The sequence below is a fragment of the Prenolepis imparis genome, unplaced genomic scaffold, assembly GCF_030444845.1.
Source record: "Prenolepis imparis isolate NDT839.2.m4 unplaced genomic scaffold, iyPreImpa1.0 SCAF_6, whole genome shotgun sequence".
Lineage (NCBI taxonomy): Eukaryota > Metazoa > Arthropoda > Insecta > Hymenoptera > Formicidae > Prenolepis > Prenolepis imparis.
The window spans coordinates 8,906,863-8,934,372 of NW_028141164.1; the positions used below are offsets into that span (position 1 = coordinate 8,906,863).

At 33.2% G+C, this 27,510-nt stretch overlaps 2 protein-coding genes across 8 annotated transcripts; both read left to right on the forward strand.

The window, feature by feature from the left end:
- The first annotated feature begins 35 nt into the window (after positions 1–35).
- LOC145936984 (arylsulfatase B) lies at positions 36–8,878 on the forward strand. Of its 6 annotated transcripts, none has more exons than XM_083039704.1 (9): positions 36–303; positions 492–595; positions 1,698–1,857; positions 2,211–2,437; positions 2,658–2,919; positions 3,303–3,484; positions 3,651–3,942; positions 4,181–4,458; positions 4,850–6,063. In XM_083039704.1, exons 2-9 carry the CDS (start codon positions 554–556, stop codon positions 5,030–5,032), a joined length of 1,626 nt encoding a protein of 541 aa, XP_082895830.1. In that variant the 5' UTR covers positions 36–303; positions 492–553; the 3' UTR covers positions 5,033–6,063. The 6 variants fall into 6 exon arrangements, with proteins under 6 accessions (XP_082895830.1, XP_082895832.1, XP_082895827.1 ...); XM_083039706.1 differs by having other exon boundaries at positions 36–290; XM_083039701.1 differs by lacking the exon at positions 36–303 and adding an exon at positions 8,744–8,878 and having other exon boundaries at positions 317–595; positions 4,850–5,063.
- Positions 8,857–27,510, forward strand: LOC145936985 (protein Wnt-11b). Of its 2 annotated transcripts, XM_083039707.1 has the most exons (7): positions 8,857–8,955; positions 10,184–10,736; positions 11,164–11,537; positions 19,098–19,342; positions 20,743–21,095; positions 21,322–21,593; positions 26,398–27,510. In XM_083039707.1, exons 3-7 carry the CDS (start codon positions 11,452–11,454, stop codon positions 26,570–26,572), a joined length of 1,131 nt encoding a protein of 376 aa, XP_082895833.1. In that variant the 5' UTR covers positions 8,857–8,955; positions 10,184–10,736; positions 11,164–11,451; the 3' UTR covers positions 26,573–27,510. The 2 variants fall into 2 exon arrangements, with proteins under 2 accessions (XP_082895833.1, XP_082895834.1); XM_083039708.1 differs by lacking the exon at positions 8,857–8,955 and having other exon boundaries at positions 10,083–10,736.

The window sequence follows — 27,510 nt, forward strand, 5'->3', positions numbered from 1 at the left end:
CGCTGTCAGCGTATAAATTTAGCAATGTCTGTCTTACACCTTACAGTATCAAATCTGATGTGTACTCGAACGGTTATCGCCGACAATCATTCGATAGTTGAATAATAAGATCAAAAATAATCCTAGATACTGATAGTGCAAAATTATGATAAAAAATGCTTAAACTACTGATAAAAAAGTGCTTAAACTATATGTCATCGAACAAGAAGATAACATTCTTCACTATTTGGCATTAGATTTTTTGCAAGATTTTGATTCGCCGTAATTAAATAAACACATAAATTATTAAGGTAGAATATTAAGGTAGATGAATTGTATTTATCAATTGATTAATCGTTAGCTTTAATATACAAGTATTATCATATATGCAACATCGATCATCGATAATTTAATGTAATATTTTTGTGAGTTTGATTAATTTTGGTGATTTCATCAGTGAATTGACAAAATACTTAAAGCTATGAATTTGAAGAAAATAGGATTGTTTGTAGGATTTGGAGTGATCATTTTGACTATCGCATGCATCTATTTCGGTTCGAAATATGACATTTCTATGCAGCCACCTAACATCATCGTTATCATCGCTGATGATCTTGTAAGTAATTATTTTTCTTAATATAATAACTTAGCGCGTTTATTGAAAAAATATAGTTGCATAATATAATTGAAATATATTTGTGGAAAAACCAACATCATGCTTATAATTTATTCATTTTATCTCGTATCTTTTACAATAAAATATAAAATTTAGAATATAAAATTTTAAGGTACACTCAACATCAGAGAATTTACGTATCATGAATTTATCATGAGATAATCATGAATTTACATATATATATATCGATTAGATGTTTTTGTGTCCTTCAAATTTAACCTTTTTAAGACGTTTATGAAAAGACGTTTATTAGCCGTTTATATAAGATGTTTAAAAAACGTTTAAAAGACGTCTATTAGTAGCTTATTAGAGACTTAAGTATTTTAAACGTTTATTTCGATAAGATAGAATATAAAAGTTTTTAAAGTACACTCGGCAACGGAAGAATGCCTTAACAAGTGAATTTACGTGCACATATCGATGTATACATATATATATATATATTTGTTAAGGCATTCTTCCGTTGCCGAGTGTACTTTAAATACTTTTATATTCTATCTTATCGAAATAAACGTCTAAAGTCTAATAAGCTACTAATAGACGTCTTTTAAATGTTTTTTAAACATCTTATAAACGGCTAATAGACGTCTTTTCATAAACGTCTTAAAAAGATTAAATTTGAAGGACACAAAAACATCTAATTGGCCAAATTTTAGATGTCTACATCAACCGATCTCTTTGGTTAAAAAGTCATTGATTCGACGTCTTTTTAACTGATTATATTTCTCACTGGGGGTTTTTTGAAATTCAGATTCAACGAAACACGTTTCTATATATTGTAATATATAATGCACGTAGTTAGATCAAATGATACGATACTCTATTTAATCTGCTTATTTATGAAGTTGACTAACGAGTTATTACACACATTAGCATTAATAATTCTTTTTAAGATTTCGTAATGTTATATGAGAGATAGTAGTCATTTAGAAAAAAATAAAGACGACTCAGAAATAAAAATTACACACATTACAATTATATCATTACATGTTAAATTATAAAATATAGTTTGTTATTGTATATTTTGTGTGATAACTATAAGGGATGGAACGACGTTAGCTTCCACGGCGCCGATGAGATTCCTACACCGAACATAGATGCTCTCGCATATAATGGCGTGATACTAAATCGACATTACGTATTACCGATATGCACACCATCGAGAACAGCTTTTCTTACCGGGAAATATCCCATAAGAACGGGTAATTTAATCATAACGTATCACGTATCATATCATTTAATAACGCGGCGAATTTCATTGCATGTTGCAGCAAACTTTCGAAAATCATTCACGTCTTATTGACGTATATATGTTGAAGAGATACTCAAAATTATCTTAACTTAATATTTCAATCTAGCGATGATTTTCTCGCGAAAGTTAACGCGTTCATATTTTTTTATTCAGAATTTATTTTAATCTTATTTATTGATTCTATCTATTATACTCTGTTCTGAAGTAACGACTATGGTTTTATGTTATAGCACAAAAATGCGTTTCAAAACTATTTTATAAAAAGAAATTAATTAAAATTTAATTCAATTAAAATGTATGTAGGTATGCAGGGCTATCCCTTGCGAGGAGCCGAACCACGCGGTATACCTTTGAATAATATTCTTCTACCCGAGTATCTTCGAAGAGTCGGATATGCAACTCATTTGGTGGGAAAATGGCATGTTGGTTATTATACAAGAAATTACGGACCTACTCGTCGTGGTTTTGACACTTTTGTTGGATATTATAACGGTTATATCCAATATTTCAATCATACACTCTACGAAAGTGTAAGTCTTGTGTTATTATTTAAGGAAGAAGCTATTATATAAAATATTATGAAATATTTTGCTAAAAATATCATACATTAATGTACATTTCTTCTGCATTGTGCTACAATGCAGCAATAACAGAATTATTATTTACCACAACTTCCAAAAAAATTTAATTAGTCGATAGTTATTTTTTCATCACACGCGTTATGAATAAATACAGAAAATTACTTCACAGAAACAATTCGGTTATGATTTGCATCGTATTGTGGGTGACAATCACACGATTGAATACAAACACAAATATATGACTGATCTTATAACCGATGAGGCTGAAAATATTATTTCGTCGCATAATCCTATGAAACCTTTGTATTTGCAACTGGCACATCTTGCGCCTCATTCTAGCAATGCCGAAGAGGTCATGGAAGTACGCAATTGGGAAAAAACAAATGCCACTCTCGGTTACATCAAAGATATAAATAGAAAAAAATATGCAAGTATGTAATATTCCTTCAGTTGCAATTATCACAAGTATTGCGCGTGTTAACATATCAAAATCAAATCAAAACGCAATAAATGGAAAGTTATGTTTCTCTTTCTTTTACGTTTATTTAAATGTAATTTTTAAATGTAATTTACAATTTTTAAATAATTCCTTTTAAGATAATTTATCAATTAATTCTATTAATTCAAACTATCCAATAAAATTTTTGCTTCCTCATAGAGGAAGCTTTGTTTTTAAAATTATGTTATATGTTATTTTGATTTAGTTTTACTTTAACTGTAATAATAATGTTGGTTACAGTATTGTTCGCGTTTTTTCTGATGACTAATGATTTGATTTTATATAACGTTTGAAATTATAAACATTTGTCTTTAGGTGTCGTTACCACGTTAGATGAATCAGTCGGTCGGGTAATCGATGCTCTGAGGACAGCAGATATGTTGAAAAACTCGATTATTATTTTCATGACTGACAATGGAGCGCAAACTGAAGGAATGTTGCAGAATTACGGATCCAATTATCCACTTAGAGGGGTAAACGCAGTGTTTTTTATAAATGTACTGAGACTATAATTTTATGTTTGATTTATATTCGCACATGATTTTCGCTTAATAAATGAAACCGATATAAGTCAGCGGAGACAGCTTGCAAAAATAAATAGATAAAAAATACGACAGGAAGAAGATTTATATCATTGAATTGAAAAGATTGATTCACTTGTAGTTGAAATTCAGTCTTTTCGAAGGCGGCATTCGCGGCGCAGCATGCATCTACTCACCCTTGATTGATCATCTGTCGAGAGTTTCTACTCAATTATTTCATATTACCGATTGGTTGCCAACATTATATTCCGCGGCTGGCGGTAATCCGAATGATCTGAAACAATTGGATGGCATTGATCAATGGTCTGCACTCAAGAGCGCGAGAGATGGCAAACGAAAATCAGTTCTTATAAATATTGACGAGAAGGAAAATAGCGCAGCAGCATTAATAGGACATTATAAACTTGTTAGAGGTACGTGTTAGTAATATTACATAAATATTTTTCTTCATGTTTCATATTATTTATCATAATTTAATTTTGAATAACTCTCCCTCTCAACATGCATATCTTTTTGCCAAGTTTAGGTTTCAATTTTATCTAGATAATATGAATATTATATAACGTAGCATAAAAATGATATGAAAAATATAATTATATTAACATTTTCAGAGCCTTTTTGTTTTATAATGTATTTCTTTCTAATATATAGATAACTCGGAGTATCAGAATTATTATAATTATAGCGGTAACAACCCATTGTATCCTAAGTACAATACAACGAACGTACTAGCATCATCAGCTGCGTCAGCTATCGCGAGTATTTCGACTTTTGTGTTAAATGCAAATAAAATAATGCAGTTGCGAAAAGAGGCCACAATAGTTTGCAAGAATTTTACGAATTTCTCCAATTGTACGAATCGCACCTGTTTGTTCAATGTCTATGAGGATCCTTGCGAAACTACAGACCTCTCCACGAAATATCCTAAGGTGACATTAAATTAAGATTGGAAATAAATATATATTTATATATTTATAAATGAGCATTTTTATATTCTCAGCAATTAAAAACGTAAAAATAAATTACTTATAAAATGTTACATTTCAATAAGTAACGAAAAATTAATAATTTCTTCTAAATATATAAATGAATTCTAAAATCTCATGACTTTAGTTAACTAGGTCAATAATATTTCATTAAGATAATAATGGCTATTAAATTAAGTGTGCCAGTAAAATGTGTATCCACAATATCTATGATTTTACGATTGCAATGAAAAAAAATGACTCGTGCGAATTATTATTATATGTAAACGTCGGTACTGATGAAATGGAAGCGATAGTAGAGATAATTCAAGAATTCATTTCGTTCCATTTGCAGGACGTGGAGAGATTGAACATGTTCATCGATCGCTATAAATCGGTCCTCATGAACCAGACGAACGCACCCGTCGATCCGGCTGGCTTTCCGCGTAACTTTAATGACACTTGGATGCCCTGGTTGCCGGACGACTATCAGTCGATCAGTGAAATGCATTTCACGATGAATGAAGTCATGTTGTAATGACGTTTTATTCGTTTTGGATTATAAAGTGGTAAAGTGCTGATCATCTTGAAAATATAACAGAGAAAAAAGGGAGACCAGAACATACTTTGTACTAATAACTTTTCAATAATTACGCTTAATTGTGCGTACTTATTTATTATTATAGGTATTGTAATAAATAGCTAATATAGTTTTTATTAGAGTACAAATTTGATAAATTCAAATTTTGACCACTTTTAAATACATTTAATACAATTTTAATACGATTTAAATAAATAGAGAAAATCATCTCCATTTTTTATTAATGACGAAAATGCAAGTATTCTTGAAAAATTACTGCCATTGCACTTTACTTTGTATATACGGTGATTCAAAACTGTCGTATGAAAGATTAAAAATAGATTCCTCGTTAAAAACAGAAATTCTCATGAAAGAATTATTGTGATACAATTTATTGTAATTATTAATTATTATTAAAAATTCGTGAATATTTTATTGAATTTAGAATCAAATAAAATTTAGAATTCTGTTAGAGTAGTAGGTTTACGTAAAGGGTTTTTAAATTCGTATAAGTTTATATTTTTATTTTTAATTAATATCTCCATTTGTTTTGTGAGCATTTTTGTGCCAGATTTAAATAAAGATTGTAATCTTAACGTTTCATATGCTAGTTGCGAATCACCCTATATATCTTTATTAACGGCGTAGCGGGTGTTGACCGTAGGGTGTAGAAGGGTGGCAAAAAGTTTATCGTTGGTGGGACAAAACTCTTCTTTTCACAGACGTTATTGTATAGAGATTATGCAGATGGGACGCCGTTGTGCGCTGAGAAGGTTGATATCTATTTAATTACCGGTATCGTATTAATTAATCGTGTCTCATGCAAATAGACAGTTTTAAACTTTCGCGACGTCCACTTTGACGATGAATCTACTAAGTACTGTGAACTTTTCTATCTTATATTTCTATTACTAATTATTATTTATACAACAATAATTATTCTACGTGTTACTTTTTATTTTTAAATAAAACAATAATTTGAAATACAATCGCATAAAAGTTTTCTCTACGAAGACCTCCACTTTAGATAGTTCAGACCATTCGATTCGCGTAAAAATCTTTTATACCGAATAATTAATAGAGAGAGGAAGAAACGAAGAACACGTTTCTTAATTAATTTCTTCGAATCGCGAGAATTATTGCGAGATGTCTAAAAAGAGGAACAGTAAATATAATCGGTCCCCCTCCTACGTGCATCCCTTTACTTTATGATACGGTCCATTTCTCATCTCGCGTTTAATATTTCGAAAACGGCCATTCTTGTTAAACATTCTTTACTGCCGTTCTTCACAAGCCCGCAGCGCTTTCGAACCAAGGGATGCCGGCTCTAAATTCTAATCTAGGGCCAGCGAGGCTTCTTTTGTTTCTTCTTTTATATTCCTGAGGCGCGGCTTTACGGCTCATTTAGCAATTCGCTTATTTACAGGCAAGAAATCGTAGGCGCGTATATACGCGTACGTGTGGCTTTACGCTTTGTTTGTGCGTAATCACGAGAAAGGGATGGTATGATGACAAGGAAGAAAGCAAGAGGAACAAAAAGAAGCAAAAGGGAGTGGATGAGAAATAGAGAGACAGTGGGTGACGGGCAGGGAAGGCATCTTCTACGATCGCAGAGGGTTTGGAGTTTAAGTCGCTTTTAATAGCGAAGCAGCTGTTGCCAGATTTGCTTGTTCCTTTTTTATGGCCGATGTCTTCTTCGGCGAATAATGCCGGGAAATAATCTAAAACGAAGGAGCCCCTCTCTCTCATACTCTCAATCTTTCTTTTTTTTCCGCTAATAAAGCTATGCCTTTAACGCATTTATTTCTGATATTAATGTCGCATCATAATTTTTCGTGTCTCTAACTCATAATATATCGATCTGATTACGTATACTTGACCATCCTTACTGATTATGTGTTTTAATATATAGTATCAAAATGTATTATTATTATAATTAATATCTATTTTCTACAATTTAAAAATTTTTAAATGTAGAAATCAGAAGAGAAAATAAGATAAATGTTAATCTCTTATCACAATTTACTTTTCACCATTCGTATATAGAGAGTGAATGTTCTTTCCTATAAGAGAAACGATTTCGCTCGCAGGAAAATATATAAAGTATATCGTGATAAAATCAAGAAAAATAAAGAGAGAGGTTGAAGACTTGAGATCGCGAGAAGATAATTAGACAATGTTAATAACGGTAAAAAATGGAACAGAATTGATGGCGTGCATAATACGGTTGCGCGTTAAATTCTTACAGATTTAACTTTCGCGTGTTGCATTCACTTGTCCATTTGCCTGTTTCTTAAATTAATGAGGTATAAACGCATTGCGCAAACCGCAAAGCAAGTATAAGTTAATGTACCATTCATTCCGCAAATCGAGAGATATAAACAAAGAGATATTCCTACTTTCGTGTTCCATGTTATTGCATGCAAGGATCGCCCGTGGCGAGAAATCTCAGAATATGTACTTTTGCAATATCACCGGTAATTACTTGATGTACATTTGTGTATTTTCGAGGCTTGTAAAAGTGATCTATCACTTGTGCCACTTGTCAGTTAATTTTTTCGGTTATTCTTAATCTTTAATTCTGAATAAGCTTTAAGTCAAGAAATGACATTTGTCATTTGTTTGTCGTGTGTTTGCATTAATTAACTTATTTTATAATTAGACAGAATAATTCAGACATTCGTATCGCAATATCAATGTATATATGGGGAATTGGCGGTAATCCTTGAAAAAGAATATAAAAAAGAATATATAGTATACTTTAACCACACAGTTGAAAAATTTGTGTTAAATTTAACAAATATCACTTGTCCCAAACGGTCCACAGAAATTTTTGTGTTAATTTAACATAATACGGATATGTTAAATGGTGACACGAATATTGTGTTAATATTTTAACATAAAATAAATGCAACCTTCAAATAAACTTAAAATAAATTTTGTGTAAAATTAACATAGTTTTAATGTAAAAATTAACTAAAAAAATTGTTAACTTTACATTTTATCACCCCCACTTATATTATAAAGTAAAATTAACATTTTTTTTCTGTAAATTTTAACAGATAAATCTTGTCACTAATAATACGGAACATATTTATTGTGTAAAATTAAAAATAGATATATATTGTGTTATTTTTACACTTTTTTTGGTTGTTTTAATAATTTAACATTTGAGTCCAATTAACATAACAGCAATATGTTAAATTAACACATGAATGTGTTAAATATTTAATACAAAAATTTTAACGGGGACCGTTTTTAACAAGAAAACACAAATTTTCCAACTGTGCATATTTATTTATACATATAATTATTTACTGTTATATAATTTTTATAATTACAACAATTGCAATTATAATAAAATATATAATATCTTTCTTATGTATTTGAATTTAATCCTTAAATAATAGATATATTGTACATATATTTGTCATCCACAATCAATAAGAAACTTGAAGATTTTGTGGAGTGTATTTATTGCAATTTTTTCATCCTTAATCCTCTCAAATGAGTACTTCAATTTCTGTCATTTGTTATAATTTTTCTGTCAAAAGTCAGACAATCTCTGATCGAGGCAAATTCACTTTTCACTGTTCATCTGTACTAATATCGGTAGCTTTATTAACTGGGGCTTTCGCGATCTTTTTACGCGGCATGTGATATTTCCAGATTTATATCGCTGCGGGCGAACTCGCTTGTTGGGTTCCGCGTGCGGAGGAACGGTGGATATAAGTTCGAGCCGAAACTTAACGACGTAATGAACGTCTGACGGAGGATTATTTATTGATGGCAACGGGGCAGCGGAAGGGTCGGCCGAAGTACCAGTCTAAGAAGAGCAGGAAGGAAGACGAACGATCGGCACCATGGACAAAATTGGCGCGGTAATTAGCACGGGGCAAAGGACTTATGAGTTCTTCTAATTGATGCACTCGACGAATTTTGGTTGTTAATTGCACGCTGTTGATTTGTCTGATCGAAATAATATGTGCGTACAAATTTGAGAAAGAAAATGTGTATCCAAAGAACAGAAGACATACGCTTAAAATTATAAATTTGGATATTTATTTATGAGCGCTATACAATAGAATAAAAAATAAGTCCATTTACGATTATTGTTCGATAATAATTCAGTAATTAAAATTGAGTAATAATTAAATAATTTGTTAAAAGTTAACAAATCATTTAATTATTATAAAACAATATATGTTATTTTGCAAATAAAATCTGCTGAAAAATATCTCAATTCCAAAAATGCAGTATTAAATAAATCATGTCAAAATTAAGTATAATCAAGTTGAATCAAAAAGCAGAAACAGAGAAGGGGCTCTTCCCGTATTCGAGATCGATACTCGAATTCGATTGATGAATCGGAGTAAGATAGCACCAATGCTTACCAATCTTTAAATGGTAAAGTCAAGGATAAATTGTTTTGGCTCCGCCTTGTAGTAAAACAAATGATCACAAAGATACCGCCTGCTCGTTAAAATCATTCCGGCGAAGGTGGTCTGGGCTTTCTTTTCTTTTTTTAGGATATTCCTCGTTATGCGAGGTGTATAATTTTCGGTAGAACCGAACTCTAGGAAAGCGTAGTGTGTTGAAATTAATTAGTGATTGAAAAACACAAATAATTTGTGTGCCGATAAATAATTTAAATCTTTTTAATTCATGTTGGAAAGATTATTATTGTGTGTGCATGAGATTCTCATGGAAATAATATTTTCAGCTAGATGAATTAGAGAAGTCCATGAAATATTTATTTCCTTTGCAATTCTTTCTTTCTTATGTGTAATTTTTTGATCAATGAAAACTTGAAGTTAATATTTCCTCCAGAATTAAGTAACATTCTTTCTAGTAATATGCTTGTGTCAAAATCATTTAAAATGGAATAAAGAAGCAATTTTTGAGTTTCCAAATTCCCGAAATTTCTAAAATCTCAATTATTTTGTATAGTTATTAAGTATATACGTATGTATATTTGTATATTGTAAAGTATATATTTGTCAAATCACAATCTCTTGATTTTATTCATATATAAAGTTGCAAAGTATAAGGGAGATTTTACACATTTGTTTATCACGAAGAAAAAGCAAAAATAATATTCGGTTCTAGGAGGGGTCAACAACAATAATTGCTTTTCTTGTTCTTTCGGCGGCATCCCCGTGTCGATCACCGGACTCCTCGTATATCGAGGAAAGAGGAGACTCAAGTAGGAGGCAAAGTAGGAGGAAGTGAAGTAGAGTAGGAGGACTCCACCACCACCACCGACTAGCAAATCCTGCGGGACTGCTCCGACGGACACCTGTAAGCACGCAGACTCCCTGCCGAGCCGGACGCACGGTGCACGAGAAAGTTTGCCGAAATCGTCGCAGATCCTGAAGGATCCTCAGACGTACTGTCGATGCGTTTTTCACTCGCGATTTTAACGAAAGTGATGCCCGGTATCTGTGTGCGTCTTTTGCGCGTGGCCTCTCGCCTCGTCTTTTAATTTGCTGTCAATCGCGTCGTTCGAAAGTCTATGAAGATGATTTCATTGATCAGTGAAATGTTAAGGATTGTTAGATATTAAAAACGTGAATCGTTTAATACACAGTTTGATCGCGGGAATTAATAATTTTTGACTTTGGAAAAGTGCATTAAGTTATGATTAATTACATTTTCATCGGTAAATAAATTTAAAATTCGATATAAGAATTGGTGCTGTTTCTGCAGCAAGGATTTATCAGTTTTTATCATTTGGTTCCATATCTAATATGTAATTTACAACTTTGTAAGATAATTTTTGACAAACATTTTCTTGAAAAAATTAAGCCTTTTTGCATATATTTTGTTTTTAATTATTATTAATTAAATTAAAAATATATATAATTCACAAATTTCCTTCTCCATAAATCAATAGAAAACTCTAATTTATAGCGAAAATTTTTTAAATAATATTTGCAAAATGTCACTGTGTTCAGCGGAATAATATTTGAAAGATATTAATAATAATTGGATTCGATATTATTTTATTATTAAATTATTTTGCAAAAAGTTAATTCAGTTAATGATCAAATGCGATGCTAAATACATAAAAATATTGTTACATACAGGATCAACGATTTCAACAAGGATGCTATGAAGGAAATAAAAAAAGAAACTTTTCAATATGCATTAAAGACAGTTCTTGAAATCATTTTGTTTTCACAAAGAAAGAAAAATATCGCGATTTTTTTAATAGCGACAAATTGAAAAATGAACGCGATGAAGAGATCTCAAATCTTCGCGAAGCGATTCACGCAACATCGAGGGATGGCTGGAGATCTTTGAAGACGCGGATAAAATCGTCTTCGCAGCATTCCTGGACGATGTTAATCTTTTAGAATGCTAAACGGGAAAAAATGCGGATAAAGAAGCTAAGCGGTGCTAAAGTCTGGCTTCTGCTGCTCGTGTTGGTGGTTCAAGATGGCAGATGTATAAAATGGCTGTGAGTACTAGTTTATCTTGAATATATTATTATATAAATATATTACTTAATTTTTTGTATTTTGTGTATTTCGCGTCCCTACATAATTCATCTTATAATAAATTAGAATCAGTCTTTGCATTATATGTCTCGACATTCGCGAACTCCGAAATGTCAATCGGATTAGCGCAACTGAAATGGGGGAAACTCATCTTATTACGTAAGAATAATCTCCAATCAATTTTTTTAAATGAAAATAGTCGCCACTTGATTAAATATTTATTTCGAATTCAGATTATTTATTGTTATTTTTTATTTCAATTTAATTTCCTCTGTTACATACACAAAAGTCGAAATCTAAGTTTTAAAAATAAAGTAAAATAAAATTTTCCTAAATAATGTAAAAATAGACCTTAGTTTTAAAGATATGTAAAATATAAATAATCGATATGTTATTTAAATATATATTTATTAATAAATTGTGTAGAGATTTATAACTTCTGCTATGTAAAAAATTAGTCAAAAAGAAATAAATATTGAATCATATAATTGTAGTAGCAAACCGCGAAAATATATATGCAATCGTATGTAAACGTTTTTCAATCGTTGAATCAAGCACAGATATCTGAAAAGTCTCTCTATGATCAGCGAACCCTCGTAATAACGAGTTCCATTTGCGCTCTCACGTTCGCTCGCGGTGGCTCCGAACGAGTTCGAAGATTAATGTAGGTCCGTTAATGAGAAACAAATAGATTAGTGGCCGAGGGAAACGCTCGAGAGCGCGAGCCGGAGACGTAGCCTCCTACTCTCGATCTTGATCATTATTTTCCTTGGATCAAGGAGATCGGACAATGGCGAGATTTAGAAGCAATCGACATAAATTTCGTACTCGAATAAGGAATAAAGATATCGTTGGTGTCGCTTTGATCGGCTGCATAAACAGCGATGCTTTACGTTCGTAATTCCGGCCAATATGTTTCGCATCAAAGGAGGATGATTACCAGGGCCAGTTTTAGAGATAACTCGCATTCAATTTATCGCGTTTTTTATTTTTTAAGCCGTTTTTAATTATCAATAACGATGGTAGAGAGATATTAATTTTTTATCACGATTTTGTGTGTTAATACAAAAAATTGCCTACTTTAATCACTTTATCGACGAATTTTTATTTTTATTAAAAATATATATTTGAATGTCTCTCTCTCTCTCTCTCTCCCCCTCCCTCCCACCCTTTCTCCAATTGTTTCAAATTGTTTGTAATATTACTTTAGACTTTTTAGAAGCTTCGGGAATCTTTAGACGGACCAACTTTTAGATTCGGACTGTCGTTTATTATAAAGTAATCATACATAAAGATTGAAAAAAATAATACTTTAAAATAAATAGAGCAAAGAATTATTATTAGACCGCAAAAATATTTTTATGAAGAATAGTTATTTGTCTTTTCTTTATTTTTTCATTCTACTTAAGATTGTTTCGCAAGTCATTTCTCATCACTTTCTGATTTCTATCAATCATTCCTACGCCAAGGATAATCCCTTTCATTTGAAATGATGCACGAAGATGTCTCGTTAACATTTAAGACTGATGTAGCTGATTGTCGATTAACCTTCTTTTTCGAGGGTTTCTCGACCTCTGGATATGCTTTAATTGTCGTGCGAGATTTGTGGCGAATTTCATTGTCTGCGAAGGAGGGTGCGAGGTAAAGGCTAAAGGGGAAGAGAGCGGAAAAAGCGGAAACAGAGAGAAGGTTGAGCGGCGGTAGATGATGAATGGCGGAGTGATGGTGCTTTTGCGTGCAAAACTGGAAATACGAGGGAATACGATGAGGGGAGAGGGAAAATACGTAAGGAAGATGATCGGGGAGCGGCACGAAGATCGCCGGGGGTGGAAGATTAGGGGTTGCCTACAAATCGTGATTTATAAGCGACGTTTTCCAAGAAACTCGCCCCAGGAACGAGGCTTACAAAGGTCTTCTCGCGATTCATTTGTTTATAATTATTGCGGCCGACATTGACGGATAATTTCGAAGGGTGATTCGAATTCTCGGTTTTGTTGTTTTTCGGGGGCGAACAGCCATCGATCCTGCGTTGTCTTAAGACGTCCGGTATAGCAATACGTTTGATCTTTCTACATTAAGGAGTGTCGCTAGATTTACCGCGCAAAGTTTTTTATTTGGAAATAGTAGAATTTAAATGAAGAGTATATATATGTATGTATGTATATATAATGATACTTGTGTCTTGAAAGTATAAAGCAATTGTTTTTCAGTAATGGAAAATTAAGGAGGCTTATAGAGATAAAAAAAATTAAGTTTTGGAAATATAAATATTTCGTTTCTTATGCAAATATTATTCTTATCTCAAGGCACGTCATTTTTTAAGTACAATTTTCTAATCTTCTCACGATTAAAAAAAATAGTAATCTATCCTGGACTGCGTCGATGGATCTATTAATCATCGTCTGAAAGATCGAAGATCGTTGCTCATGACTTCGAGACGATGTTGCGAATAACATTCTCGCTGAGAGCAATCTGTGGCTCTTTCAGCGTGATCATGTAGATATCTTCGTAGAATCGAGGCCAAGGATCGATTTATAATAATTTACTTGCAACGCCCGCAACAAACGCCCGAAGGGTCACGCTGAATCACACGCGAGTTGCTATTTATAAGATCATTCTTGACGAGGCGATCTCTACAATGCATCGCTCGTAAATCACGCATTCTTACTTAACGCGAGTTGGAGAGCAGCGGTATTATATCGCTGCAGAGTTGAACTCGCGTCCTACGCAAGGAGATTCTAACTCTCGCTTGTCTCGTTAATTTGTCACTCGAGGAACACCAACGTCGAAGAGATTATAAACAAATTGACGTTAATTGCGGAACAAGTTGCGTTAATCAATAAAGCACGACTCTACACGAGATTTATTAAGAATAAAGTAAATACCGTTGATAAGATTGGTTGGGCAGATAATTAAGATAATTAAGATGTAATTTAATTTTTAGATATTGTCTCTCGAGATTGATAATATTATAAATGTATCATCATAAATTCCCCCTTTTTTAATTAATAGTTGATATGCGTGAATCGGTTATATCCGATCATTCGTGATTTCAGGATAATCGAACCAATTTTATTCCCTCTCTCGTCTTTTCATATATGCCTTTGTGAATCTCCTCTTTCCTTCAATCTCTCCGATCGGACAAACTCGTAGGCGCCCGCCTATTATCGGTCTCGTAAAAACTACGCTTTACGATTCTTCCAGTCAAAATGAATTTCGAAAGTACAGCTGGTCCATACGCTGTTTCGAAATATATATTGCGATCTTTCTTTTTTTTCGAACAAACTGCTGTGCATTTTCATAAGAATGTTTGCCACAAATGCCCGTGAACTTCCTTCTGTCACGAGATTCTCGCGCGTAAAACGAAATGGTTAGCGGTATACAAATCAAATTATGTAAAATGGTAATATACACGATAATATTACTATTCTCCTGGATGATAGCGATCATCTAAATGGAAATTCTATATAAGAGATTATTTTGTATCCAGTTTTCTTTACATGTTACAAGGTTAATGCGCGTTTTACGTTAAAATAATTATTTCGTAGGAATAATACATGAATGATATATGTATATTCCAACCGGAACAATTTAAAAAAATTCAGGTAGGAACTAAAAAAAATGTATTCTTCAACGTAACGGAAATTTTTTTTGCGAAAGAAAGTGAATATCTCTATCGTTGAATCGTTTCGAAATCCCGTTTTGAAATCCCGAGAAGCAAAACGAAAGGCGTAGCTTCGATGGATGCTCGTCAGTAGCATTATACTCAGTATCCCGCAGGGCGAGATGTACGTCAAAGAGTAAGAAGGAAACATTAGAGCTACCCATAACAAAGGTAGTTATTGAACAATGCGAACGCGATCACGAAATGGCGAGAGATAAGTTGGCCGTAAGTTACTCACGCGCGTGCGTGGTATTCATTGTATTTTGTAAATTATTAGCTGCATTATACAATGGACAATTATCATATTGCAAAGTACTCCGTAAATCACTTTGCCTGTTTCTATCCTGGCCGTTACATTTCACATTCCCATCGAGATCTACATAGATATTTCTCTAACGAGCTTCAGTTTATTATTCTAAGATATCTACCTTGTTAGATAAATTATTCATATCTTATATGGAGTATTTATCGTTCAATATTACTTTATTCACTAATCAATCAAATAGGACGATGAATCTAATATTGCAAAATTCTAATGTTATTCCAATGTTATTTACGATGTTAATTATCGTGTGCACAACACAATCCTCGAAATTAATTAGAAATAAACTATTACTTTAGCATCGTGATTGGCCCGATGGGTATTGCTGCTAATAATTAATTATCTGACACGCGATAGCAAGTAGTCACGCATTCGTCTTGAGAGAGCGACTCATAAATTACTTTACGCGCAAAGCTGCGGGCTGAGCAATACATAAGGCTGCTGAAAATTGTACTTACAATTAGTTATACAAGTAGCCTGTTATGTATTTTATTTACGCAAGTACATAACTGTACATCGCGATTGCTTATTAAATATTTTTTACGTTTGATATTTTGTTTTTCCGATTGAAAGACAATTTATCTTGTCAGGCTTCAAAATTAATTACAGCTAAATCTATGATCTAGAAAGAATATGCCAAGGGCCTAAGAATATTCGCAATAAAGATTCTCATATCGGATGTCAACTGAATTGTAATACAATTAATCAAAAGGTGAAAAAAAATAAGTAAAAAATATGGAGTATATTTTTATACTGATCTCATATATAAAATATTTATCACATATCAGAATTTCGCATATTGTGCTAAAGCTACGTGGTTATTGAAATAATTGTCCATTTGATAATTATTGCATGATATGAAATACATAACAACGCGGAACTAATTCGAATATGCGTGATATATCGATTATACTTTTGGTCTCTTTTGGTTATACTCAATTGTATTGATACGATTTATTATGATTGTCGATATGATAAATGTTAGATAATGTTTAATATACAACACGTTATAATTGCTAATAGAAGTCGATAAATCGAGCGTTGAAAATGTTTCCGCCAAATGTAAAGAATGATTTTTCAACATATACATAAAAAATAATAATAAAAAAATTATAATTTTCTAAATATATAAATAAAACAATAACATAATTTTCAAAAACTAGACCTCTTTGTTATATATTAAAACATATATCGCCTAAAATGTGTTTAAAATCATAATTATAGAATCTAGACGAAAATATCTGGTTACGCTTTCTAATTTTCAAGTAATTATCCCCTGAGCCGTCGCTTATCATTATTTCGTTATTACTTCCGACAAGAAGATCAAAATGCTGTCGTTAGAAAGCATGCTCTAATCATAGCATAAATAATCATAAAAAGACATACATTCTTGTGGTTAGTTTAATATTTAATTATTGCATTATATACAACTTTACTAGCAATAATTTTGTCTTCAAATCCAGGCATTTTCGAACGCGTTATAATAAAATACTAATACAAATACAAATAAAAATATTAAAATAAAATTGTTACCTGTCAACATATATTGCTCAAGGTAAAAATTTATATATAATTATATGTTCTATTAAAAATTTGTTAATCACACAGAAAAGTGACAAAGATTGTCTTCTATTTCTTCTTTCTCTTTTGCGCATATATACAAACATTTATAATTTTTTTTTTTAAATTGTGTGATTGTATTAGAATTATATCACACTTAAATAGTTTAAATATATTTATTTATAGAAGGAAAATATAGCGGAAAAGATCAAATTATAATCCACATCGGTGATCGAATCTATTCACATACAGCTCAATTAAATTAAATTTTTATTTTGCATTCGCTGGATTAAATTTTTATTTTATATTCGCTGGATTTGATTTTTACTTTGCATTTATTTATGATTAAGATAAAGCCGGTAATTAATCCTCAGTAAATTACAATATGAAACACGGTATGCTACATTTATTATTTTATCAGCGAATTAAGATTCTCATTAGTACATATTTAGATTGCCAAAGTAATCAATTTGGTGCTTTAATGAACTGATAATTTGGATCGAGTATTTATGGTTCGTAAAGTTTGTAAAAATTCCTCGACCATTCCAAGAGGAAAGAATGAAGGATAAGAATGTTTTCACTGTCTCGTTTCTTCTTTTTCCAACGCGCAAAAGATTCGAAACGCGCACTCGAGAATTGCGAAGCTTTGGCGCCCTTCATGCGTACGGCTTTAATGAGCCATGCGTGCGAAGAATGCACGCGTGGTATGCTATATAGAGACATATAATCTTTTATTGCTATTCTTATAAAATATTTCTCGTTTTTTGCCGAGCATTATGCACTTTGTCGCGCGGTGTTCATGTAAAAAAACAGTGAAAATATTTATTTCAGAGAAAACTGCAAATTCGATATTATTTAAAATAAATATCATGACGATGTAGGATACAAATGTAAAGATATCGAAATGAAAAATTTGCATTTGATATTAATGAGAAGACAAAAGAAAAAAATAAATTATCCTCCCAGAAAGTTTAATGATATTTAGGCGAATGTTACAAGTTTTATGCACGTATCGCGTTTTCGCGTGGGTTGTAAGGCAATGTGAATGCACGCAAGCATTTACGTGGAAATTAGGTTCCTGAATTGAGTGCACAGCAAATCCCGAAATGTCATCGAGAGAAAAGGAGCAAGTCGGCGCGAGCTTACAGCAACAGCAGCATCAACGCGGCAGCGACGACGATGGTAATAATGAATTAGAGAGTCGCGGGCTTTTGATAGGGTAATTTCAAGGGTAGGCTCCGTGACACGGGGTTGGCGATCCGGCCATTCCCAGGGTTGTTACGTCTAGACGCGGCACGGCGACCGCGTGCACGGGTCATTTCGACTTTCAGGTGTCCGTAATTATTATCCCCCGTGTGCGCTCTCGCGCGTTGCGAGCCGAGGTTTAGAGCCGCGCGGCATTCAACCCGCGGCGCTTAAAGGCGAACCCTTTTCAGCCTCGCGCCCTATAATTTTCAAAATTCACCCCCTGATTTACGGCACGACGCGGGTCGTACCGGGACCGGAGAGGTGGATCGCTCACGGCTGTCGGCCTTTCGACGATCGTCCGTTCGACAAAGTCGTACATGCCGAATGTTTCACCCCGAATTCTACGATCGCGTGTTCCAAAGTGTTAAGGACAAGGGAGAAATGAGATTCTTGATAGAACTTATTTAGAGCATCTATTGTTGAATTCTCAATCGCGGATCTTCATTGTATAATATATTACAAGTTGCAATATATTTGCAGAAAGAATCTTAATAATAAATTTATTAAAGACATCTTTAATAAATATCTTCATTTCAAATTAAAAATTTTGACTTTATAATTTAATTTCAACGAGATATTTTCTCATACACATACGCACTTGTAATCGGATGTGTTTAGATTCAATTTTATGTAATAATAAAATATAAACGCGGCCATACCAATTATTTTTCTGAATTATATAGCTGCATATTGAAAGGGATAAATCTCGAAAATTATTGTGTTTAGCGGCCTCGGTCGCACTGGCGACACGCAGGATACGTGGACCAGAGAGGCGTGCACCAGCGCGAAGAGCGCGGGTCTGTTGGAAAGGAAGCAAGCGAAAGCCTGCAGGGCTACACCGGATGTGATGCCCAGTTTAGTGCAAGCCGCCAAAGACACGTCTATAGTATGCCAACAGGCGTTCCGACATCGCAGATGGAATTGTAGCAGCATCGAACGCGCGCCTGACTACACGCCCGAATTGCTTACAGGTTTGTATCACATTATTCAAAAATCTTTTAAACATTTTAATAAGATTAAAGATATTACGAAAAGATATAACTATCCAATCTTTTCCAAAAATTATAATGACTAAAAAAATAATTTACATAATAATAGCAAAAAAATTTATTATGTGTCTTTAGGAATATCTTCTGTTAAATCTCTTCTCTTATTATACAAAAATCTAACGAAAAAAACAAATTGGATATTAGATTTTTCTCCTTTTTAAGAGTTAATGATTTTGAAGTTAATGTATTAAAAAATTTAAATTATTAAAAAAGAAACATGTAAAAATCTTTTAATATTACTCGTAACATTGACATCTTTTATGTCAATATAGAATGGCTGCGTTCAGCAGAAAAAGTAGTTTTGCAACTGTTGTAAAATTTGTGAATCTAATTGGTGTATGCTCTTAGATTCATCTAACAATAAGACGAAGAGCATACACCAATCAGATTCACGAATTTTACAATAGTAAATTGTAATGCTGCTTTTTTTACTGCTGAACGCAGCCAATGTAAAGATTATTATTATATATTAGACTATGTAGTCGTATTATTATGCATCAATATTTCACGTATAATAAATTTATAATCAGTGATTTTGCGGAAGAGAGAGATGCGAAAGTCGATGAAGATTCTGTGGAAACGTATCGAATATCCTTTGAGAGATTTCCAACGTAAATAGGAAGCGCCTGGCAGGCGCGCCTCAATTAGCGATCATTAACAAACCGTAGTTTCCCTCGGTCTTCATCCTCTTGCCTCGTGACCGGCCTCCGTCGGATTAATCGCTCGCGTTTCACGATGAGTATATTGTAAATAAAAGTGTGCCCAGAGAGATATCGAGATATCTTCCGTTAATGAGAAAACCGAGAAGCGCCAATGAAAGATATATCACGACCACGCGAACGTAATGTTCGTCGTTGTATTTTTCATTTCCGACAGTACGGTAATCGGCTTTTCTTCAATCATCTCAATTGACGAAGGAAAGACTACAAATGTAATTTTTAATTTCAGAACATTATGATAAAATTTGATTCGACACTGTCACATAGATATATTAAATGTGATCCGGATGCAATTATTAAATTATCGAAATTTAAATTTGAATACTATTATATACATATATTGCATTGATAATTATTTTTATAATACGCGTGTTGATTTAATAAATGCGGTACCAATTTTATAAATCATTAACAATACGCGAATATATATTTGAGAAGAAATTGTTTCTATCAAATGTATGTAAAACTTTTTTCATATAAATAACGATGTTTGATATAGATATATAATTTTATCTTTTTGCAAAGAGTGCACCGGTTCATCGGTGCATTAGCTATAAAAGGAAATTAGTCGTTTCCGGTACGCGTGCTTTTATTATTTTATAGGAACGAGAGAGCAAGCCTTCGTCTATGCAATGTCGGCCGCTGCTGCAGTTTGGCGACTTGCACGAGGATGCGCTTTAGGGAGTCTCGCGGCTTGTTCCTGCGCGACTCCACCACGAAGAGAGCCGCCTTCACCCTCGGCGCTTATCTCGTCCTCGTCTTTCACCACCATGTCCGTCTCTTTCGACACGTTATCCGTGAGAAATTCTTTTAAATGGGGCGGCTGCGGAGACGACGTGAGATCCGCCTCGAGGATGGCGAAGCGGTTTCTTCAGGGCGCGACGCCGCTCGGCATCGGTGCAACCGCCAAGTTCATGCACGCTGTCAATATGCATAATAACAGGGCGGGTCGAAGGGTGAGTGTTTGGCGGAAGGATAAAAATGTATAGAAAGAGAATATACGGCTATTTTTTCCTTTCGAGGAATTTTCAAAGTTTCGCATCACTAAAATATCTTGAGAAAGAAATACCTCAAGCCGAAATAAAATTAGTCAAAGAATAAGATTGATATTTTAAATTATTGATATTCTTAATGAAGCTTAATTCCTCGAAAAAGCAACTGATAATTTAATGTTTCCCGTAGGCGGTGGAGCAATCCTTAACGCTGGAATGCAAGTGCCACGGGGTGTCGGGATCCTGCAGCGTGCGTACCTGCTGGCGCGGTCTGGGCGCATCGGGACCATCCGCCGCCGGAAGTCGTTTGCTTCGCAGATACGCTACCGCTGCTGAGGTCAGACCGAGATCCGGTGGCAGACTACCGCCATTATATCATCACGACAATCTACTGTACACCACCAAGAGTCCGGACTACTGTCTGCCGGATAAGAAGAGAGGCAGCCTCGGCACGATCGGCAGGTTAGACGGGTTATTATTTCATGTAATGTGTAAGTTGTATCTGATCATGTATAGTGGTAATAATTATATAGGATAAATCTCATCAAACATGATATCTAAGTAGCTCTCTGAGATTTTTAAAGATGCATATGAAAGAATATCAAAGATACACTGAGAGAATTTTCTCTTAGAATTTACCCTAAAAATCATGGTAATCGTTGGACAATATGGTATGAAAAGAATTTTGAGAATTTTTCTGATTAATATTTATCACAATAAAAATAATATCTATCACAATAAAATATAAAACATGTTTGGTTAATATTTTACTAAACTGCATAATAAAATTAATCAAACATATTTTATATTTTATTGTGATAGATATTATTATTTTTATTGTAATAAATATTAATCAAAGAAATTTTCATAAAATTCTTTCCTTACCATATTGTCCCACAATTACCATGATTTTCAGGGTGAATTCTAAGAGAAAATTCTCTCTGTGTAGTTATAATGTGTCTGACAATAAGTATATTATATATTCAAGATAATAATTTCTTAATTTTTATCCAGCTTATCATAAAATAGGAAATACGAAAGATGATTGCGTATTGTCTCGAAATTCCATGTAATGGAGATGCTATCCTCTTTAAAACGATTAACTTTCAGAATAGAACTCGTTAGAGTTCATAAATCGGTTTAATGTTGGCTCGTTAAAAATATTTAGTCTACTTGCGACTTCGTAAGCGCACTATAAATTTTAATGTCTGTCGATATGACCGCGATATCGCGTAAAAGGACTCGAATTTCGCAATTTTATATGACTGATAACATAAACGAAAGAGGAACATTTATTAAAATTCTATTGCACGAAATGATTTTTTTCCCGTTCACACATTAACGAAAGGAAATAAATTCACTTTTTCTGCCGCCGATTATTATGTTAATTAATCACGCGTAATTAATATTATGCTGTATTATGTACATCGTGAAAAATATAAGTATTCGTTAATAAATATATGTATATATCTGATGTACGTAGCGTATAGATGTCAAAAACAAAAATTATTTTCTCTTAAAATATCTAAACACGAATAAGCTGTCGAGCTTTGAAAACGAGCGATTAAAAAAGAGTGTGCACCAGAAGAATCTAGCATTAATGTTAATGCTGTAAAGACCTTTCTCTTGCTCTTTCTCGTTTCTCAATTAAAAAAAGCGCGAACGAAGGCAGGTAGAAAAAAGTATACCATGGTGGGGCTTCATGGAGCTACCAAAGTGAAGGGCAGGCATGAAGAAAGATATGAAGACTGCAGCCGATCCACTTTTTTCGGTAGCCGCAGGCTAGAGATCCTCCTTCCTTTCTCGGCCGTATATAGTAGTCATTTTCGCGATAGGTCATTAACTTCTCTCGAAAATACATTTGAGAAGCAGAAGGTAATGAGTCTAATTATAGTCTTCGGTAATGAATTCTCAATGTGTTTGATTGAACGATAAAAAAATATTTAAATTGAAATATTAAAATATTGAAATACTCTCTATGATTTTTCTTACGGAATTTCGTTAATGCGTAATTTTGGTTTGCGAAAAGGCACTATCGCTGATAGCGAGCTCGTGTGATTTTATCGCATGCACTTTCCTAGCTTGTAATCCGGGTTATGAGCTGACGGTGTATAAAAGTGCGACGAAAGACCATTAGCACCGTCATAACGTGGCTCTTATGAGGCATGCTCCGGTCACTGCTGTGACTCGCGGTTTCTTTTTTTAGCTTATACCTATCTTTTCAATCAAAGTATTTTAAAAATCATTATTTAAAATAATATTTCCAATGAAAAGATTTCTCGAAACATCATTTTACTTGCTAGCCCCCTCGAGTTATTTTCATGAAAAGTTGGTTCAAATGTTGTCGCGATAATTAGTTTTATTTTAGCCTCTCCATTCTTCCTTTTATGTTATTATTATTTGCTTTAAATATAAAACGTAAATCATATAAAAATTGTTAATTTATCTAACCGGAAATTGTTCCAATTAAAAAAATGATTCAAATAAAATAGGAGGTTCTCACATGAAATATTCAGCAGGCTAATTAAGAACTGAGCGCTGTAATAAACGGTGCACAAGTTTTCTTTTTTCTTATTAAAAATTTAATTATTTTGAATTTAAAATCAGATTTTAAATCGTGTTGTATCAATCGAAAGTGTCGAGTCGTATCACACGCACACACACACACACACACACACACACACACACACACACACACACACACACACACACACACACACACACAGATACTAATAAGATATTTCGTCTATTCTATTCATTCCTTACCGTCTCCGGAAGACATAAAATTCTTAGCCTCACGTAACGAATTTCTCCGTTTCGATCTTAGTTATCTTCGGCATTAGCTAGAGTCAGAGTCTTATTATTTATGTGAACGCGGTAATTACGCGAGAACGAGAAAAGACGTCTCAGAGATAGGGCGTCCTATCATCTCGACGGTGACGATGCTGGGTCCGAACCTGTTTTCGAAATCGAATAAATACGCCTGTTTTACGACGCCGAATACCGTTACGACTATCCATTCACAGTCTTGTTTCCGGTTTTTTACGAAAGGTGCTAACGTTAATTTTCGCTACGTGTCGTTTCGCGAGCTAACGCTACTGTTCGAAGAGTGCTTTTAACGACGGTACTTTACGACCTCTTGAAAAGCTGTTGTGCAGAGTAGGGTTTCCCCGACACACACATCATCCTTTAGTCATGGATTATTTAATAAACATGGAACGAATTAAATATACAATATACGGGACGTCTTCACGTTAAATTGGATATCAAATCGTAAATATCATTTAATATATTTTTAAATTATTTTTAAATTATTTAAATACTACGTATATAACTGTAAAAAACTATATAAAATGTTCCTAAACAAGGTTATTACATGTAGAAATCTGTTTGAATAATCATGCATAAGGAATATTGGCTAATTCATCATGATCATGAAAGAAAGATGCAAGTCGCATCCGGTCTAGCGAGAAGGGCGGTTTTTTGCAATATACGATGATTGCATTTGCTACGGATTTTCCGGTAACGGTGAAGATGGTTCTTCATTCCAAATTATCTACGCTTTGCTCCGCGTGAATTAAGATCACCCACGGCATTCCAAGAATGATGACTGGTTCTGTAAGGCACAGGAAACACCGGATGCGTGCTATTCTTTGTCTCGTTTCACTCGATCCATAAATCTCTTATTATTTGTGCTTTACACACGAAAAACGAAAGAATGTTAATATAAATTACATATCGGATCACGATATTTTCCTGCTATAAAGATTATAATGACTTATTTTCCCGTTGTATATTTAATTCTAATTACCATTATTTCATTCATATAAAGAACGCGATTTTTATATTATAAAAATATAAGATAAAAAATTTTGTGTGTATATAGTCCTATAAATAATAAAATTATAAAGTATTTGTATTTCCTGATTTTAAATAAAGCGTGTGTTAAAAGATGAAGGTAAAAATTGGATTCAATTAACGTAAAATAATCTTTTTCTTTTGACGATAATTTTATGAGAAATGAACTAACGTATCCTTTGGACTTCATATATAGTTTAATATCATTTTTATATAGTGTATACAGTTCAATAAGTGATCAGTAAGCTTGGTCAATATATCTTAGCCTATCTATAAACTCTCGGATATTAGTTTCTTTTCATGTAAACGCGATTTCACGTATCAGTTTTGTGGCGAGATTTATCAGCAATGCAGCTCATTACACGTTTCCGTGATGCGCGAAAAGTTTCTCTCATTCTTAAAAGAAATACAAAACGAAATCCGATAATTTTCGAGTTGATTCGTGAGCTAAAAGCTAAACTAATCCGACTCGTTTTTGTTTCGCCGATATTTCATTCGCCATAACTAATATTTAATGTCAGATTCTTTGGGCACCACTGACTCGCCTCGCCGGTTTACAGCTTACAACCCAATAATTATAAGCCCGCGTATAATTATACAAAATAGGCGTGGCGAATATTTATCACGAGACGCCTTCGATCGTTCCATGTACGACGAAAGAGATTTTTCGAGATTCTTTTTTCTTAACACCACGCATATCCGCGTAATCTACACGGGTAGTCTCGTCTACGTAAACCGAACATCTTTACATCTTACAGCATATCAGGCTGACATCATGTGAATCGATTAATAATAAACTCTGAGAAATTTTAATGAAATAACCGGAGGCAATTTTAATGATTAAAATTATATAGTTTTCTCTTCTCTTCTCTACGGATTATTATAAATCATTTTTAAGAAACTATTATAAATCATAGGCTGAATAATCTATAATACTTCTAATCCGTTCATGTAATATCCAGTAAATGCGATTATATTAATAAATAATTGTGCAGATAATAAAAAAATAATTAATTACTGCTATACTGAAAAGTAATTTAAATAAGATCTTATTTTACATATACCTACTTTGCTACGAACTTCTTTTTAGTTGTGTGTGCACATAGCAGTCTATCCTAATTTTTTAAAACTGTTTTATATTAATTAGAATAAAAAAGTATAATATAAAAAATTCAAGATAAAAAATGTTGGATCACGTATGGATCACGTATAATAATACAATTATTTTTCAGATTTTATCTTTCCGTAATCATCAGGTTATTCTTTATTAATATTAAATTTATATTATATATATTTGATTTATTCATAATTTATTATTAAAAGGAAAACTAGTAATTTATAAAAATTAATGTTTCTAAATTATATATCTGTTAACAACAATTATAAAAAATAAGAAAAAATTTCACAGACAATGTAATGGCAGCAGTTCCGGTTACGAGGGCTGCGAATATCTTTGCTGTGGACGCGGTTACGTTACCAGGACCGAGAACATCCTGGAGAGATGCGACTGCAAGTACATCAATTGCTGTTACGTGAGGTGCAAGACATGCAGGCGGATCGTAAAAACATACGAGTGTAATTGAAGATACGACGCGGCTTCGGGCCAATTAGTATCTATGTACGAGCGGGATAAATGCAGCCCTTCTTAATCCGCTCGAAGAAGGAAGCGTCGAAGGGTTGAGGACAAAATTAGATCCACGTGCGCGCGAGCGTATCACAAGTAACGATCCATTCGATTTATAAATTATATAAATTAAGACCAAATTAATTTTACGAGATGCGCGGGGATGTGAAAGTTGCATCTCAAGAGATTTGCGCATTCGGCGGCGAGTGAAAACCTGATCTCGCACGCGGATACGAAAAACGCGACGCTAATTATTTAGGCGATAAATTATTTATCGTGAATGTATAACTCATGGCAGTAATAGAGGAGTTATTTATATCATGCTATATTTGCTATTTATTCAATGTATGTGCGTGTGCGTGCGTGTGTATGTATGTGTGTATGTATATCATGGCAATCCCTAATATATTTGTCCGCACCGCGAATGATGATAATCCGTTTGCCTCTCGATAATCGCGGAATTAATGTAAATTGCGTCGCGAAGAAATTGTCGTCGTTGTCAACATTTCGTGACTTTAAGCGTAGATCAGAGCAATGTAAATAGAATGCTCGATTTCAATGTAACCTACATTCTGCAATATACCTTGCTTGGAAATGGCATATCAATCTTATTCAATCGTTTCCCGCCAAGCGAAAATCACAACTCGCACGATGGAATTTACAATTTGACAGACATTTAATTTGTTTAATTAGATACACAAGATTCAATTTTCATAGTCGAAATTTATGTGAATATAAACGATTCACCAATACTCAGAGCTCGAATTTATCGCTAGAAATAATTTCATATGAAATATTTTTCAGTATTAATTCGCTAATTAATAAATCCTTTTCATTTTTGTACGATATGATTACCAGGAAAAGTAGTTTGTCGATCAGATAGAATATAAAGTCATG

Excerpts from the sequence above, each read along its gene's own strand:
- LOC145936985 (XM_083039707.1), top strand. The coding sequence starts at position 11,452 with ATGCGGATAAAGAAGCTAAGCGGTGCTAAAGTCTGGCTTCTGCTGCTC. Across the intron at positions 19,343-20,742 it reads CACGCCCGAATTGCTTACAG|GAACGAGAGAGCAAGCCTTC; the intron begins GTTTGTATCACA and ends ATTATTTTATAG. Across the intron at positions 21,594-26,397 it reads AGCCTCGGCACGATCGGCAG|ACAATGTAATGGCAGCAGTT; the intron begins GTTAGACGGGTT and ends AAAATTTCACAG.
- LOC145936984 (XM_083039701.1), top strand. The coding sequence starts at position 461 with ATGAATTTGAAGAAAATAGGATTGTTTGTAGGATTTGGAGTGATCATT. Across the intron at positions 596-1,697 it reads TTATCATCGCTGATGATCTT|GGATGGAACGACGTTAGCTT; the intron begins GTAAGTAATTAT and ends GATAACTATAAG. Across the intron at positions 3,485-3,650 it reads ACGCAGTGTTTTTTATAAAT|TTGAAATTCAGTCTTTTCGA; the intron begins GTACTGAGACTA and ends ATTCACTTGTAG.